This window comes from Brachycentrus maculatus, unplaced genomic scaffold (genome assembly GCF_059751285.1).
Source record: "Brachycentrus maculatus isolate JH-2025_06_01 unplaced genomic scaffold, ASM5975128v1 h1tg000039l, whole genome shotgun sequence".
In the NCBI taxonomy this organism is placed as follows: domain Eukaryota; kingdom Metazoa; phylum Arthropoda; class Insecta; order Trichoptera; family Brachycentridae; genus Brachycentrus; species Brachycentrus maculatus.
This window is the reverse complement of record NW_028280793.1, coordinates 3,029,280-3,048,671: the sequence shown is the minus strand read 5'-3', so window position 1 is coordinate 3,048,671 and position 19,392 is coordinate 3,029,280. Positions and strand designations below refer to the sequence as shown.

The window sequence follows — 19,392 nt, the reverse complement described above, 5'->3', positions numbered from 1 at the left end:
TTACATGTATAATATATATTTAAACATTTAAATAAAGGTACAAGGTTTACAATGACAATCCATTCATGGTATCTTATTTTAAATGTACAATTTACAATACCGTTTGAAAGGCAATATTTTTTTTACGATTTACATTATTTTAACCCTTTTTGCACTTATTTAATTGATTATTGTTATTTATGTATATATATATATATATATATATATATATATATATATATATATATATATATATATATATATATTTTATATATATATATACATATATATATATATATATATATATAAAATATATATATATATATATATATATATATATATATATATATATATATATATATATATATATATATATATAATATATATATATATATATATATATATGTCCGCCTCCGTAGTGTAATGGTCAGCACGCTCGGCTACCGTTCCGGAGGTCCCGGGTTCGATTCCCAAGGGGGGTAAAATAAATATAAGTGATTTTTTCACTGTCATATTTATTCAACATTACCCTGGTCTGGTACCTGAAGCGGAGGGCTGATCACCTTTCCTTCATGTGTAAACGATCAAGATAACACTGCGTTTATATGACGCAGTGCCCTATGCACCATTGGGGTGCGGATAAGGGTTTTATTATTATATATATATATATATATATATATATATATATATATATATATATATATATATATATATATATATATATATATATATATATATATATATATATATGTATATATATATATATATGTACTAAACATACAATAAAAATATAACTATTTTTAGTTTTTTCCCACTTTAATTTAATTTTACCAATGATTGGGTTTCATCGTAACATACGCCTTAAGACTGGTGAAAAGCTAGTTAAAACCGAAAAAAAATCATATACAGGGGTTGAAAACCATAATTATATATATTTTTTGTGGTAAAATGAATTTAAATTCAATGAATAAGTAGGATTTTTAAAAACCCTTACCATAACTTATATGTAATCGTCATTATAATACACCACTTAAATTCATTTTGTCAGAAAAATTATAAGAAATTATGGTTTTCAACACCAGTCTGATGATGTCAGTTATGACAAAACCCGGTCACTGGTCAAATAAAATGAAAGTGGAAAAAGCTATAAAGTGGTTGTTTTATTATGTATAACGCAGTTCCAACAAGAAATGTTAGTTCAAAAATTAAATCTAATATAGTGATCTGATTTATCGCTCACTCCTTTCAACAACGTCATTTATCAAAAATCGTCAATTTTCAGTTGTGCGTGTTTTCGGAATTCCCAGAAAATGTACTATATCCCAGCAAAAGCGGAATATTTTTTAACTTAATATTTACCCGCTACAGAACAGAAAGTGTTGTTTTGGCATTTTGCAGAAAAGGTATTGTTTAAGTATTTTTTTTAAATATACTAAATATTTTTCAAATGGAAAAAAAAACATTCAGATGTTACCTAAAATGATCTGTTGCACAGTAAAAGGTTCAATAAGGGGCTTGATATTTATTTTTAAAACATTTTATTATATTTTTAAACAAAAATCAATTTTTTTGATATATGACGTTGTTGAAAGGAGTGAACGATATGACTATCAACCGTTTTTTTCTTAATGTGAAATCGTAGGTCGATAATTCATTAGTGTAGTGTATTAAATTTGCATTTTTAACCGTGGATGTATTTTTCTACAGGGAAGATGTGGCTGAAGGACGAAGAGTGCGAAGCTGCCAATATGGCCTGGAGGCCTCCTGCAATGGATGCGCTCGACCAGCAAAAAGCCGCCCTTCGAGCGAGACTTGGTCTACCGTCACCAGGTAAAATATTTTTACACTTTTTGCATATCCTTTAACAAATATTAAAATACTTCAAATAAAGACGAATTAGAATTTTTATGACTTATGGCAATTCGCTTGTAAACCACATATGAAATACGTGGGGTGGTATTACAATTGAAGGATAATGCGTTAAGGCAGAGTTATCAATACTCTGTCACTTAATTCCCTTATATAATTATGATTTTGAAAAGAAAAGAAATTTTGAAAGGTAAGGTTATAATATATATATATATATATATATATATATATATATATATATATATATATATATATATATATATATATATATATATATATATATATATATATATATATATATATATATATATATATATATATATATATATATATATATATATATATATATATATATATATATATATATATATATATATATATATATATATATATATATATATATATATATATATATATATATATATATATATATATATATACATATATATCCGAAAAATAAGATCGCCGACAACTCGTGTGGCTTCTCGCGCAGCCGGTTGCGTATTGATTTTGTATGTTTGAGAGTACACCCTTAACTAGGTAGTGTAGATAACTTTAACGTTACTTCTATTTGGTATTTGAGGTTGAACGTTATTTTCATAAAATAATTTACGGTCGATTTATTAATTAAAACATGTTGAATTTGTATTGACCTCTTATAAGTGTAAACATATATTTTTAAGTACATTTAATATAAACAAACTAGCTAAAAGTTCACATGAAATCAGATGATGTTTTTGTTTTCAGAACCACATTGTTACCTTTTATTTACTTAAAAGGTTATTGATTTGATTCCGTTTTATAAATGATAATACAAAACTGTTTTGTTGTTAAAAATCAAAAATATTATTTAATAAAAAAATGTGAAGAAATGCATGAAAGCGAAGAGTCGAAGAATGTTTGCATATACAGATAGGTGGGGCATTTTATTCTCTCTGCCTACCCCTGCGAGAATGCGGCGTGATGATGAATTAGTTATATTTAATATACATTTAAAGGATGTATATAAAATTTCATATACATATATACGTGAACTGGATTAGCGTCGCCAGTCGCAATAATAAAAATAAACCGATGCATTCAACTCCTCGAGGCATGAAGATGAAGAATTGTTTTAAAATCATGTTTAACAAGCCAAATGTGAATAAATAATTATATAAGACGAGAAAAAGAGTAGTTTCACCTCGTTAGACTTAAAAATTATCTCCCGGTCTCTATTACTAACCACAAATTAATATTATTGAGAGCATGCCCACCTGTGAATGCCTGTAATCACTGCGCATGTGCAGAGGAGGTATTACGCGCTCCAGCGACACGTTCCAAAGTCAACTGTCAAAAATAATTGGATCTACCACTCCTTAATAACACCAACCACACTCGTAGTGGCTTACAGTGTCTGTAGACACCGAACGGCATCGGCTATAGTGCAAAACAAACATTTAAAAACGGTAAAAGAAAATCCAGATAAGACAATATTTTGATTATAAAAAATGACCAAAAGACGGTTATTGGAATCAAAATAACGTTTTTATACACAAATTGTACTATTTTTTTAATTTCTTACCTTGAACTCTTTATTTTCAACATCGTATATTTATTTTGAAGAAAAACCTACTGTCTTCAATACAAAACAGTGTATTAAAAAAAAAATTACTTACGTCTAATGTTAGATACTTGGGTTTTGTAACTTTGTGGAATAACAAGATTATTTGAATATAAAAATAAAACATATGTAAAATGCCACTTTTTGAATTTAGTAATGTAAACGCGTCTAGTTTAAAAAAAAACAGTAGTTTTTTAAATATTTTTCGTATTTTAAACGCATTGATAACATTATGGTATGGTATGGTAATAAAACACTCTCCTTATCATGCATTGTTTACTTTTGTAATACCACTTTTAAAAGTGGTATTACACAAAGTAAATAATAGATGATAAGGAGAGTGTTTCATCACATATCTATCTTGAATTTTTAGTTTAAAACATTAAGAATAATTACTAATACTCAAAAAAATATTTTGTGTTTTATTTCAATGCTGCTTTATTATTGACGAAACTAAATATTTTCTTTTAAAAGTGGCATTACGCAAAGTAAACAATGGATGATAAGGAGTGTTTCATCACATATCTACCTTGAATTTTTAGTTTATAACTTTCAAAATAATTACTAATACTTAAAAAAATATTTTGTGTCTTATTTCAATGCTACTTTATTATTAACGAAACTAAATATTTTCTTTTAAAAGTGGCATTACACAAAGTAAACAATGGATGATAAGGAGTGTTTCATCACATATCTACCTTGAATTTTTAGTTTATAACTTTCAGAATAATTACTAATACTCAAAAAAATATTTTGTGTTTTATTTCAATGCTGCTTTATTATTGACGAAACCAAATATTGTCTTTTAAAAGTGGCATTACACAAAGTAAACAATGGATGATAAGGAATGTTTCATCACATTTCTACTTTGAATTTTTAGTTTATAACTTTCAAAATAATTACTAATACTTTAATTTTACTTTATTAAACGCATTGATAACATTATGGTATGGTGATAAAACACTCTCCTTATCATGCATTGTTTACTTTTGTAATACCACTTTTAAAAGTGGCATTACACAAAGTAAATAATAGATGATAAGGAGAGTGTTTCATCACATATCTATCTTGAATTTTTAGTTTAAAACATTCAGAATAATTACTAATACTCAAAAAAATATTTTGTGTTTTATTTCAATGCTGCTTTATTATTTACGAAACTAAATATTTTCTTTTAGCTGCATAAACTGATTATAACAATTAATTTAATGCTGGTGATCTACGTCTAAGTAATTTTAAATATTGTTTACAACTCAAGTAAAATTTATTGTTTAGTTTAAAGTAGATACCTATTTCATACACTATTTTTTGTAAATAATAATAATAATATAATAAAACCCTTATCCGCACCCAATGGTGCATAGGGCACTGTGTCATATTAACGCAGTGTTATCTTAATCGTTTACACATGAAGGAAAGGTGATCAGCCCTCCGCTTCAGGTACCAGTCCATGGTAATATTGAATAAATATTACAGTGAAAAAATCACTTTTATTTATTTTACCCCCCTTGGGAATCGAACCCGGGACCTCCAGAACGGTAGCCGAGCGTGCTGACCATTACACTACGGAGGCGGACTAAAATATTGTAAATAATAGGTAAGTGTATATTTATTTTAAAAATTATAGACACACTTACAATCCAGTGTTGGGGCGTGAATCAAAATGCATCAATCCGTACACATTTTCTCGTAAAATAATTGACAACACCTAATGTGAATATAATTGTGAATTGTAACGCACTGTTTAACATATTTTTTACAACTTGAACAATAACTGACATAAACCATTGCAGTAACTATTTTCTTGTTTTATTTTTTACTTCATATTAACTAGAATTAAATGTTTATTATTTCATGTTATATTTCTCATATCATATGGGGTTATTTTCTTTATTATTATACAAGGCTTCCTTAACTTATATCTAAATAAGACAACGATTGGGTTGTTTTTATTAGACTTTGTTACTATAAAAAGTTATTAACAGCTTTCTGCCTCAAATAAATACTGTTTTCATAAATTTCGTTACAAATCATAAATATTATAAAAGAAAACACTTGTCTTTTACCACTTGAGTTTATTTTTGTGACAGTAGTTTCGGAAGCTAAGCTTCCTCCCATCTTCAGGTCTAAATGTAAACTAAAACAAAATAAATAATAATTAATTATTTATGATGTTTTAGTTTACATTTAGACCTGAAGATGGAACTTAGCTTCCGAAACTAGCTGTCACAAAAATAAACTCAAGTGGTAAAAAAACAAGTGTTTTCTTTAATAATATCATCATGTTTTACCACAAAGTAAATGCCGAAACAATAAATAAAATACAAATTATTATTTGATTTTTTAAAACATTTATTATTGTCATTTTCACAAAATTATCTGAGAATAAATTTTGTGTGTGTGTGTGTGTGTGTGTATATATGTGTGTTTGTGTGTGTGCATAAATTTACTTAGTGAACAGAATAACAACCATTAAAGGGTACATGTTCAAATCCAGAAGCAGGTTTTTTCTCATTTAAAATAAGGAATCAATATTTTTGTAATAATTTTTCACTGTTGCTTTCTTAAACGACTTTGATTTTGTAAAGCTGTAATTCTAAACGAACAATGAAGGAAATGGTTTGCGATTTCTATGACTTGATTTTCAATTAATGTGAATTTAGGCTATTTATTTGATGAGGGTAAAAGTGGCCAGGGTTGGTTCGGGATTCTCAATTCATAAATTATGTGATTTTTCCGTAATCTAAAAAAGCGAGCCTATTGAAAATTCCTCCCCAATATTTCCATTCTTTATTTCCATTGCGCAATCGACGGGATGATTTGAGGCCCGTAAAACCCAGAATTTCCATTACCGGGGTAAGGCTTCAATAGACTAAAATATATGGCAAATCAAAAGAATGAAAGAGGGCTGTCCGCTGGAGGACATTACGCTTTCGAGGCAAATGACCATTTCTAAAGAATCTCCTACCGTGTGTTTACCGAAATTTCGAATAAAAAACCTACCTCTTTCATCGTGGTTTATTACTTTTCAAATTACAAAATGAAATCCGCATAAAAATGCGTAATGTGTTCGTATAAAATATATTACAATTTTAAGGGATTATTTTTGAAGATAGAGTCGGGTTGTGGTCCCGCGGTTAGTGTCGGAGTTAGTTTCTCGGTTCGAACCCACTCTAACAAAATTTGATACCTATTTCTAATGATGAGCCGCTTAGGCTCACAAAAGTATGAAATTGAAATATTTGTGTCAATAATAAAAACACTAATATTTCTCTTTTTTTTTATTAAAACCAAAAGTAGCGAAATCAATTATATTATTCTAATATGTTTGCAATAAAAAACGTAGAGCCCTTACATATTTCGTTTGTTGGCTATATTTGCCATGACGTTTTAGTAACTGGATCAGCTCTTTGCGGTTTTATTATTCATATCTAAAAACTAGTCGTTCGCACTAACAACAAAAAATATACCTTCCCATTTTCGCCTCTATTTTTAAAATATCTAATATTGTAATCGTATTTTTTTATATAATACATGTTTTTCTTTTATATAAATGAAGAAAAAAAAATTAATTTAAAAATATCGTATTTAATAGAAAACGTTTTCTATTTGCTTAGTGTCATTAATTTCATTGATTTATTCGGCCGTTACTTTTAGATTAATTTAAATTTAACTTGGCAAATACCACTATTTCTTTAAATTGTTGGCACGTGTTTCGGTGCATTTTGCATCATTTTTATCGCATATGGTGTCCAAAATTAATGCAAATTAACATCAAAAAAGGTGTCACAGTAGATTTAAAATTGTGGTACTTACCAAGAAAGTAAGAAATAATGGTATTTACCAAGAAAGTAATAAATAATGGTATTTATCAAGTGAAATTTATATGTTCTTTAATAGTAACATTTTACTCATGATTCTGTATTAGTAACAATTTTTCGTTCATCATATTTGAAGAGATACGATATTCTATGTACTCTTCTATATATTGTTTTACTTTTAAGAGATGGACAGAATGCAAAATTGTTCGACTACTGAATTAAATCCTATGCGAACACTTGGAGATAAAACCATCTGTTGTCTACATCTTGCAGTATTCATGTAGTGCATTACATCGGGGCTATTCTTCTCGTCGCATTATAGCCCACATCGGTCCGGACCATGCCGGTACAATCGGATAAAAGATGGCCGATTTGATGGGCCAATCAGCGAGGGGTGTTCGGGGGGCTGGGAGGAGGCAGGGGGTAGACACCCTCACCGAGTATAAAGGGGTGATACTACATTGTATTCTCGTATACAGTCTCTGCCAAAAGCGTCTGACCGCTTAGTGCAAGAAAAATAAGTAACTTTTATAAATTCCTACAGCGTCACAATTTTATGTATTGTTTTATCCAATTTAACATAATATACATACAAATAGGGTAAAAGAAATACAGAATATTCACTCTTTCTTGTTTACTCATTCTTTTATTTTAAATTTAATAAAAAAAATATTGACAATTTTTTTGACAATGTAATTATTTGTTTGTGAATGTAAATTGTAAATTATAATTTGACAATGATGCGTCTAGTTTTTTTTTATATTCACACCACAACAATTAGAATAATGAATTTTACATGTGTGGAAAGTGATAATCTATGACAGGTCTTATGCCCTGTAAATACCCAGACTTTCATAGTCTTTTTCATCTATGTTGACATATCAAAATGTAATGTGGAGAAACCCAAAATTAAAAAAAAAGGATTTAGGCAAACCAGAATATTTTATTAATATATAATCAATAAAGACTTAATACAATAAAAATGCGCTTCAATAATTTATATAATTGATTCGGCAGTCACTTCGTGGTAAAATCTATCCATTTTTAATTTAAGTTACTTACATTAATTTATTTGACAATGCATTGAAACACGAGTCACGGTAGATTTTAATAAATAGTGGTATTTACGAAATAAAACTTAAATTACAAATGCGCTGTTTACTTTATAAGCTTTTCGCACTACACCCAAAGGGGTTTAACGTCTCATTTTATAAACTGAAGCCGTCACTTCACACCCGCGTTAGTTCACCCGCAAAGTTCTTTTCACTCCATTTTCCGGGCATAAATACTTCTCAGTCAATCCCGTCACCCGCGCTCAGAGAAATAATGGGGCAAGTAGTCCAATTCCCGCCGCCCCTTTATTACATAAATCGTGCATAAAACTTATCGGCCGCCCTCCCCTTCGCCCCCCCCCCCGCCTCGCCCCTCTTACGTAGTTGAAAGTTCGCATAAACGACCCCTTAAATAGTTTATTCGTCGGTTCTTTTTCTTTGTTTTTACATTTCCATTTGAAGGTTGAAAGGGGGTGACGCATGGCGGTAGAAAGAAACTAAGTCCGAAACTAATGCTTTTAGAATTAAGTGATCCTTGTCCGCGTACGTAGTGCAGTGGATGCCACGTTTGTCTACCGTATAGGTTGATCTCTACCTCAATTCCAGACGCTAGCAACATTAAAAACTCATCTATTTTTATATTTACTTGGTAAATACCACTGTTTTTTAGAATTCATTGAGACGTGTATTTCTTTATTAAATACCATGATATACGTAATATTGTCCAATCTAGATCTGGTGCTCCGTAAAACAAGCGTTTTGTCCATATTTTATCATATTGATGAAGTGTCGTATCCCAGATACTTTCTTTTGTCTTATTACAAAGCGGCAGTTGCTTTGTGGTAATATTTATGCATTTCAATTTAAATATTACTTGGTAAATACCATTAATTCTGTATTTTAAAAAATAATATTACACTAGATATTTAGTATTGTTTCATGGTGGATAGTTTGAAACCGTTGAAGTATACATATTCATTTTCAAGTTCCGTGTATAGCTGGGTGTGTACAGTGTCGGATTATCAAATATTCGCATGGGTGAGCGCCTCGGGCGTTATAAATCTAGGGGGTTCAGAATTCTATAAAAACACAATAATAAATATATATATTTTGATAACTCCAAAATTAAGAATTAAAACAATATTTTATCACTTAACATATCGCATGAAAGTGCTACTTTCCTTTTAAAAAATGCTTATTGATTTTTTTCTATCGGATAATAATTTATACAAAAAATACTCGTATCATTAGTGTATTTAGTGCAGCATTTAAGTTATTATTTTCGACGTTTTTCATATTTGTTGACCGTCTAAGCCGCTCTATGTACTTTAATGTAACTACTTGTATCGTTAATTTAAAACCCAAATTAAGTAAAAGTTTGTAATGAATTTGTTCAATCATAAGTAATATATATAGTAAATGAATTGAAAAACAAATACCTCTGCATTTACCAATATATATATAGATATATATATATATATATATATATATATATATATATATATATATATATATATATATATATATATATATATATATATATATATATATACATATATTTATATATATATGTATATTTATATATATATGTATATATATATATATATATATATATATATATATATATATATATATATATATATATATATATATATATATATATGTGTGTGTGTGTGTGTGTATGTTTAAAGTATAAACTTTACTAGAAAATGTGAAATTCTCTGTTTTTTTTTATGTAGCGTTCATAGAATTTTGTATTTAAATAATGTCTTCAAAATATTGTGAAAAAACCTTTTTAACATTATTTTATTCCCTGTTTTTTATTTATGTTTCGGACATCGAAAATATGTAAACTTTTTTTTAAGGGCGCCTTCTAGAAATATTTTGGGGGGGCTTCAAAATTAAATTGCGTCTGGGGCCTCTCAAGCGCTAATTCCGCCACTGGGTGTTGGTAATATATGGTATTTGTATGTGGCCTTATCGCAGTAGCCAGCCGCGAGTGTGCTTGACCGGCGTCGTCCATCTAGCGGAAATCTATCGAAGCTAAACTGGTGGGAAACCATTACGTCAGTGAACGGTGAACACAAACTGCCCCTGAATTTCAGTCATCTGAAATAATTTATGTACTTCACCTTCGTATGTACTTATTATAGATAAACTTTAATTACGTAGCATAAGTACAAACATTTAATAAATCAAATTATGTAAGAGCCATTTTAATAATAATCGATACGCGGTTTTTGATTCCTGTCAATTTATTTATATTTTGTGACAGTTGTCACGACTTTCGAGTTTTACAGTACATCGCAGGCCGAAACAGCTCATCATAAAATAATAAATAAATATATTGAAATCCTAAGTTGTGTTTTGATTTTAATAATAATAAAAGTGTGTATTTAAAATAAAAATACTTTTCAAAATTGTATAAATTCTGTTTTTTCGTAAAATGCTAATCATGTTATGAAGTACATTTCAATTCACCAAATACGTTGCGCAGACTGATTTTCTAAAACATGAAGGTATTGGTATTAATTTTTAAACAAAAACTAACCTATATTTCTTACCCCATACAAAGTTCGACATTATTTATTCATAGATGCATAGCTAACTAGTACATTATTGTTTATTTGTATTTTAGTACCACTTACTGCCATTTTGCTTCGCATCGTTAATTTTTTTTTTCTCAAAATTTTACATTCTACATTTTTCTAGGTACTTAACAAACACTGCGCTTTTTAAAAAAATCCATAGTTTACATATTTCCTCCTCAATATTTATTCTTTCAAGAATTTATTTTTTAAAGAACAGATTAAAAGAACATCTATTGCATGGCTATCTAAAAAAATATGTATTGCATAATTTATGCAAACGTTTTTTCAAAAAAATAATCAAATATTTACACCAATAAAAATATATGAGCATGTCTTCAAATCCCCGTATTTTAATTTTTACTATACGCAGCAGTAATGTACGATATTTAAAGCACTGCTCGCATTATGGCACTCTTTACATCCATGGTGTTAATAAATTGAAATCTGGTGGCACAATCTCCTACCAGTTGCGCCCCATAAATCATTCTATGGGGCACACTCCCTTATTTAAAAAATACTTTCACCCTCCGAAGGGGTTGGCACGCGCTCGGCACTAAAGCCTGAACGATGTCCTTCCGGCACAAAGCCTCAAAGGAAGTAAATAAATAAACGAACGGAAGCCATTCTCTAATCAATGGTTCTTTTACATGTCAAATCAACTTTAATTTAATGTTTCTCGGCTGTTGAGGGTGAGGCATTCAATTTAATTTAATTTTAAATTAAATAATATTATGTGGGTTACATCGATATGAGAACTTTTATTTTGACGGCAATATGTTTTATAGATAAATAGCGTTAATTTATTGATAATGTTATAGGTTTTCATAAGTCATATATCAATGCATTATTTAACACATTTGATCTAATTGATCTAAATCATTATGTGTATTTTTCTTATAGGTACATATGTACGGAAATGAAAAACATAAAATGAGTACACTGTAAAAACCTTTTTATCGTAAAATTTTATAAATTTAATAATTATTACGAATAACGTCTTTCTATTCTTTATCACTAAAAATTAAAATCAGATAAAAAATTCTTATTCTCCCTAAAATTTTATAACCATTATTAATTAATATTAACAAAATTGAACCGTCTGTCTTTAATATATTCAAAAGTTGAATTCACCACTTGAACTCTGTTTTTTAGCATTTTATCGTCTAAATCATCAGGACACAATCCGTTTCAAATATTAAAAATGATTTATATATAAAATCCTTTTTTTGTAATATCTCTTAACGCAAAGATTAAACGTTCTTAAACGTATGCCAAACCTTTTAATAATCTTGTAAAACATCTTCATAATAATAATACTCCACTCCTCCGTTCAAATAAAGCTTATATTAAGGGAGGGTCACTTTCCCTCTCAATAAAAGACATGGAATGGGGTTGTTTTTTCGTGAATTACTTACCTACTTTTTGCCTTAAACTGGTGTTTTTTTAATACATTTTTACACAAACGTAATATGCTGTAATTTATCATTCTTTCTTCAGAATTTTACGTAATTAATAGTGAAAATTAAATACATATATAATTTTACATATTTTAAGGACATACTTATATAAAATTTAATAATTTGTTGAAAATAATCTAAATTTCAATTAAGTTTCATTAATTATCATCATACACTCGTTTTTTATCTGCAATTTGTAATGCAAAATAATGCAATTTTATAACCATTCATTCTAAAGTTGTTAAGACCTTTATTTCGTAATAATTAATCTTTTGGTATATTTTATATATTATGATTAATTATTGACAGATTATTTTGTGTTCTGATGTCCAGCGTCCCTACTAACTTGAATGTGCAATGTGCATCCGAGCTGAAAGTCTTTACATAAGCAGGAACAATCGCTCCCTCTGATACGTAAACACAGGCGGCCGCAAACAGAGGGCAGTTGGATATTCTAGCCCGCTTCTAAGTCTTCACAGACCCACAAAGGCTACTCTAAATGTTAAAGACCCCGGACAATCTCCATACTGTTTGCTCATGCTAATACCACGAGAGTTCTACTCTGAACGGATACCATTACCAAACAGTCAACACTGAACCTACTAACGTATATATTTCAGTATATCGAGAGATCTTTACCTGTTCATTCGCTACTTTTTACTATGTACATACTTAATTATTCTGCTAAGCTGTCAGTCGATAATGAACATCTCAACCTTTGTTTTGAAATTGCGCGAAGTAATTTACATAAACATATTCCTTCATACTATACAAACAGTCATTATATATACACTTTTCATAATTACTCTTATACTTAATTAACATGCATCTTAACCCAATGGTGCAAAAGATACTACATCGTACTGACACAGTGTTAACTTGATTGTTAATTGCATTAAAGCAAGATTATCAGTTCTGCGCTTCTTGATATTCACTATCATGATATTAAATAAATATGGTAGTGAAAATCACATGTGTTTATTTTAACCCTCTTGGAAATCGAACTCGGGATCTCCAGCACGGTTGCTAAACGCATTCACCCTTACACTACGGATGTGCGCATATGTACATATATACAATATATATCCCAATCGATTTATACGAGTAACGCCTTTGGTTAGATTAGGTTAGGTTATAATGATTAAAGAAAACACTTGTTTTTTACCACTTGAGTTTTATTATAGACTACATGTTTCAGAAGTTAAACTTCCATCATTCAGGTCTGTATAATAACTAAAATATAAAATATAAAATTGTTCTATAAATTGTTTTAGTTATTATACAGACCTGAATGATGGAAGTTTAACTTCTGCAACATGTAGTCTATAATAAAACTCAAGTGGTAAAAAACAAGTGTTTTCTTTAATCATTGTAACATGTCTTACCACAAAGTTAATAATAATAATAATAATAAAATTGGATAACTTATATAGCGCCATTTTCGTAAAAAAATACCTCAAGGGCGCTTCGCAATGCCGAAACAATAAATAAAGGTTAGGTTATGTTGGGTTAGGTTAGGTTATTTGATTTTTTCTTGCAGAGTTCATCAATACACATTCTGTCTCAAAATGCATACAAGTGTTCGTGTTATAAGTAGTAGGGCGTAAAATATGCCATTAGTGTAATCAAGGAAGGGTAACGCCGAAAAACATAATGCGAACACGTTGAATATAATGAAAGTCATAATTTAAAAAAAATGTTTAAATTGGCTGTTTATTTAATTCAGTGAGCATTGCTTATTGCAATTAATCTCCGTTACATCCCCTACGGCCCGATTAAAAAAACCGTTTACCCGTCTAACCCGTTTCGCGTCTTCAAACTGAAATTTTAATATTCCTGCGTAAGGCTACACCTGTTAGGTTATTACTTGGACCTTCGAGGTCTAAATCCATTATGCAGGCAATACATATATTCAACAATCCGCCGGCCCGAGTCCCGCTTATACCTGGGAACTCAAAGAAACTCTCTTTTCCACTTTGCCCGGGAAGGGAGGAATATGAAAAACGTTTTTTCCCGAGTTTGGTCGAGTATTTACTTTACGGCGGTGCTTTGATATGGAAATTGTCCCCCAAATACGTTCTACCGCACAACACTGCTACGGCTACCGGTCAGCGATGGGATGAATACATTACTCACTTCGCTCAGGAGTATTTCACTCTGGCCGATGGATTATAATACCACTCTTATACAGTTTTTACATCGTCAAAGAAACTTTTATTGGTTTACGAAACACGTTAAAATACCTATTCGGAATTCATGAATTTTCAGAGAACTACTTTTCAGCGAGTGCTGAAGCCTTAACGTATTAAAAAAACTATACATAAATCGATACGTTAGTTTACAAAAAAAAAATTATAAATCGATTCGGCGGTCACTTTGTAGGTATCCATTTTTAATTTAGGTTTTACTTGGTAAGTACCACGACTTTTCAAAATCTGATTTGACACGCGTTTTTACGGTATTATCTATCCATCTTTTATTCAAATTTTACTTGGTAAATTCCAGTATTTCTTTAAATCTATGTTTACACGTGTTTCGATGCATTCTTCATCATTTTCAAACACCTTATTTGAAGCTAAGAGTTGGAACTGTATCTTATTGTTATTCATTTATTTATATATTATTCTTTATTTTTTATTAGTGAGAAAATAAACAAAAGAGGGAAGGATTTAGTCACTGTCATATGTTAAATTATAGGTTTATCTTTGTTTATATTTTTATGAATTTCTATCGGTATAAAATGTTCCACTTTATGATATTCGTATTAATATTTTTTTGAGATTTCTACGTTATTGTTGTTATTTGTGTGATTGTTATATGTTAAATGTTTTTGAATATTTGTATTATGCATTAGAACTATTTCCTTTTTAAAAACCATTTATTAAATCAAAGATAAGTTCATTTATTTGAATAAAAATGGGTTTATTTATTATTTTAAATAATTCTTAAGATTTCTACGTTATGTTATGTTAAAAGACACGAAATGCATCTAAACACGTGTTACAATACATTAAAAGAAATATTAATATTCACAATAAATACTTACGCTGTATCGAATACCCTCATTACATAAAACCAACACAAATATCAGTAATGGAATAAATTTGACATTCTCCACGGAGTTCTTACAAACCGCCTCTCATCACGAGCACCCTCCTAAATTTAAAACCACAATAAGCCAATATAGATTTACATTCCACCCCTGTCAGTATTTAAAATACATTATATTCATTTCGATGTTTTTTTATTTCAATAGCATAGTAACCCTTCTGAATCCTCATGGGGTCTCATTTGCATCCCTTGGGGCGGGAATGAGCCAATACTCTTTTTATGATTTCTAGCGTACATAAAAAAATCATTCACAAGTTTGTTCCTACAACGTATGCATACGCCCTTAAATGAGAAAGGGGTGACAACGCGACAAGTACTAGGGTTAACCATGATTGGTCGTCGGGACTTTTGATGAGATTAAATATTTTATAAAGTCTCCCCATTCGTCATGCTTATCTTATATTAAGAGAATCCGCCTTCGTAATGTGGTGGTAACAGTGGTAACGTTTGGCCACAATGCTGGAGGTATCGGGTTCGTTTCAAAAGATAAAAAAATTCATATAAGTGATTTATTGATTTTTTGTGGCACATTTTATAAACTTCATAAAATAAATGAATCTCGCACTTTGTTTTTATTCACACTACATTTATTTTTGGTACTTTTGTCTTGTGCCTTATCATTTTCAAGGGTGTAGTATCCATTCCTGAATATTGTTCGGGTTGGAATAAAGCACATAACAGTACATCGGTACGATTCAGTACCCTGAACATCATTAAGTGTGATTAAGGGTGAGAAGAAGAAGAAAAAGTGAATTATCCCTTTTACATATTAAACAAATTTAAATATAAAAAAAAAACATTTAATAAAAACGCGTAATACCACTTTTGAGTCAATAATGTACATGGTAAACACGATTAGTTTCAAGAACTACAGATATTCTCATCAACAAGTAAACATACAAAACTAGTTTTAAAAGAAGTTACCGAATTAATCAGCTGCCTGACATATATAATATAGAACCCATTCGGGGATCCAAAATAAATTACCTGAAAAAATACCTTATGGTAAGATATATATGTAGTGTTTAGTCATATTTTCTTATTTTGTTTTTACCTTATGTTTTTTTATATTTTCTCATTTGTTTTATTTCTAATTTTTTTAATTTTTTCTTATGTTTATTTTTAATATGCTTTTTACCTTATATTTTTCTCATTAAATTCTTTTAAATGTGCTTCTAATGCCTTTTTATTATACCTGTTTATTGTTTTTATATTTTGCCATGCATAAGTTTTGGTTATTTTTTAAAAATCTTTTTTAGAAACTCTATTATTTATATTCCAGTCTTGTTAACCTTATTCCCATGTCCCAAAATGAGAAATAAAAATTACTTAATGGAAACATTTTATATATGACTTATGTATGTAATATGTTTTGAAAAATAAATAAACAAATAAATATACAAAATGATTTTTTTATCTATCTGTAGTCCTAATCTAGTCGTGTTTACCCAAAATTAGTTTTAGTTAAATATACCCAAAAAGTGGTTATATTTAACTAAAACTAATTATCTTTAAATCATTACGTTATTCCACAAAATTAATGCTAAATCAATAAATTAATCAAATTTAATTTAATTTATGGAACCGAAGAATTTCGTGCATTCAATTACTTCGCATTTCGGTTGCAGACGTTGCACCTTTTCAATTTCGATTTCATCAGGACATCAAGGTGTACGAAAGAGTTATGTATCGCGTGTCGCCCACGTGATAGTGTGCACCACGTGTGTGCGTGCGTGTGTGTGTGCTCGGCCATTATCCCATTCATCCTTTCATCTAAACACGCGCAACATCTCAGCGCTGGCGAGGGTAGGAAGTTGCTAGATTCACGTATGCCATTATAAATAATACGGCTTCCCACACGGGCAAACATCATTAAAGAGAACCGCGACTAGCTGCCTCATCCCTTGGGGTTGTCTTAGCCTGCGGCCTTCGCTACCTGGCGGATTCTGCAAACCAATGTTACATTTCTTGCGCATTTCATGTAAACCATTATTTTTACTATGAACTTTGTATTGTTGGGTAATATATCCAAAATGTAACAAGGTTTTTGTTGGATTGGATTCTACATTTATTTATACACATAAATACTTGACGCGTTTCGTCTTTTTAGGACATTATCAAACACTGCCTAAAAATATTTACAAAACGTCCTTATATACTAGCAATAATTGCTATTATATGTACTCCTAGACCTTATAATAGCAATTATTGTTAGTATATAAGGACATTTTGTAAATATTTTTAGTCAGTGTTTGATAATGTCCTAAGAAGACGAAACGCGTCACGTATTAAGATATACATAAATAAATGTAGAATTCAATCCAACAAAAACCTTGTTTTATTTTGGATATATTACCCAACAATTCAATATGGAATTCTACTAACTGTCTTCAGTTACAATAAATGAATTTTGTAACTAATCTACCTTAATTTTATCCGTCTACGTCGTATTGTAGTTTACGCGTTTGACTACGGGTTGTTACTTCCGGGTTCGATTTGTGAACAAAGATTTGGACACGCCCAAAATATTGTCAATTAATAACTGATCGAAATATAGGTCTAACAAAAATTGAAAAGGATATTTCCAGGCATCTTCTAGTATGTAAAGTAATTCGAGAAGAATCTTACATTTTCGTACATACATTTCATGGCGGCTTCTCCTGAAAATTATAAACAAATAAAAGAAAAAAATCTAAATCTATGAAATTTCCAGTAAAGTTATCATAACTAACCATAACGTAACTAACTAACTATCACGCCACTTTCCCGCAGGGGTAGGCAGACAAAATAGATCGCCACACCAATCTGTCTTTACAAACAATCTTCGTCTCTTCCACATTCATGCATTTCCTCATGCATACCCGCCGATTATTTCGACTCCTGACGTTACCACCCCCAAGCATTTGAAATATAATACCTGATCACGCCAATTTTTCCTCGATCTTACTCTGCTTCTAGTAACAACCACATTCGCCTCATAAATTTGTTTTACTTTGCTTTCTTCGTTCGTCCGATTCACATCGTAATCTTTGTAATAGAAAAATAAAATCCCGCCGGAAATTTGTGTCGTAGATTCTCACGGGGGTCTTGTACCGAGATCCGCGGAAAGAGAAGAAATCGCCGTTAAGTATTTCGCCCCATCGAGCAATATTTCGACTAAATATATCCCGTGTATTCTCTTTGTTAATTGTTTCCCTCCTACTGCAATAATAATATATTATGTACATGTGCCGAGAGAGAAACAAGGCCTAAACAAAAGTACCACTAAAAATGTCAATAGCCCGAAGGGCAATATCATAACACATACGTTAATCGAAAGCTTTGAACTTCCTTCCCGTAATGGCTTTGGCAGCGAAGGAAAAATATTTATCGTACATTTAATTACAAGGAATATAATAAATAATGAACGAGAAATACAAGAAACGTCTGCGTTTGCCGGCGATAGTAAATAATCAGCAAGTAAAGTTACCCCCGCAGTGATTCAAGACGTTATAACTTTCATAGATCCCTTAATAACATTTTAAGAATAATGTAGAATATCATTTTAAATTCATATTCTAAAATGGTAGTACACGACGGAGTCCTGGTGCCAACCAACCCTTATATATGAGAGTGAAGCATGGAGTTGTGATCACTTGAACCAGTTTATGATTTGTCGTAGTCCTGTAAATATCCAGACTTCCATATTCCTCTTCGTCTATGTTGAGATGTCAATATATTATATGTAAGTAATAATTGCTAAAAATTAATTAAATTAATTATTAACACGTTAATCGAAGAAGAAGAAAAAAATAAAAACATAAAAATTAAAAGCGTAAGTCCCACTTCAAGCAAAAAAGACTTAGTCTCTTTATTGGAGAGATTTGGAATTTGTAATTAATTTTGAAATTGCAAAATAGACATGTCTAA

The 19,392-nt window shown here is 30.0% G+C and overlaps 1 protein-coding gene across 1 annotated transcript in view; it reads left to right on the top strand.

The window, feature by feature from the left end:
• LOC148312510 (uncharacterized) overlaps positions 1-19,392 on the top strand; it is a 180,765-nt gene that overhangs the window by 122,766 nt on the left and 38,607 nt on the right. Inside the window, exon 5 of the mRNA XM_088276704.1 lies at positions 1,687-1,809. Within this exon, the coding sequence (XP_088132830.1) occupies positions 1,687-1,809 (123 nt within the window). The remainder of the gene's footprint in view (positions 1-1,686; positions 1,810-19,392) is intronic.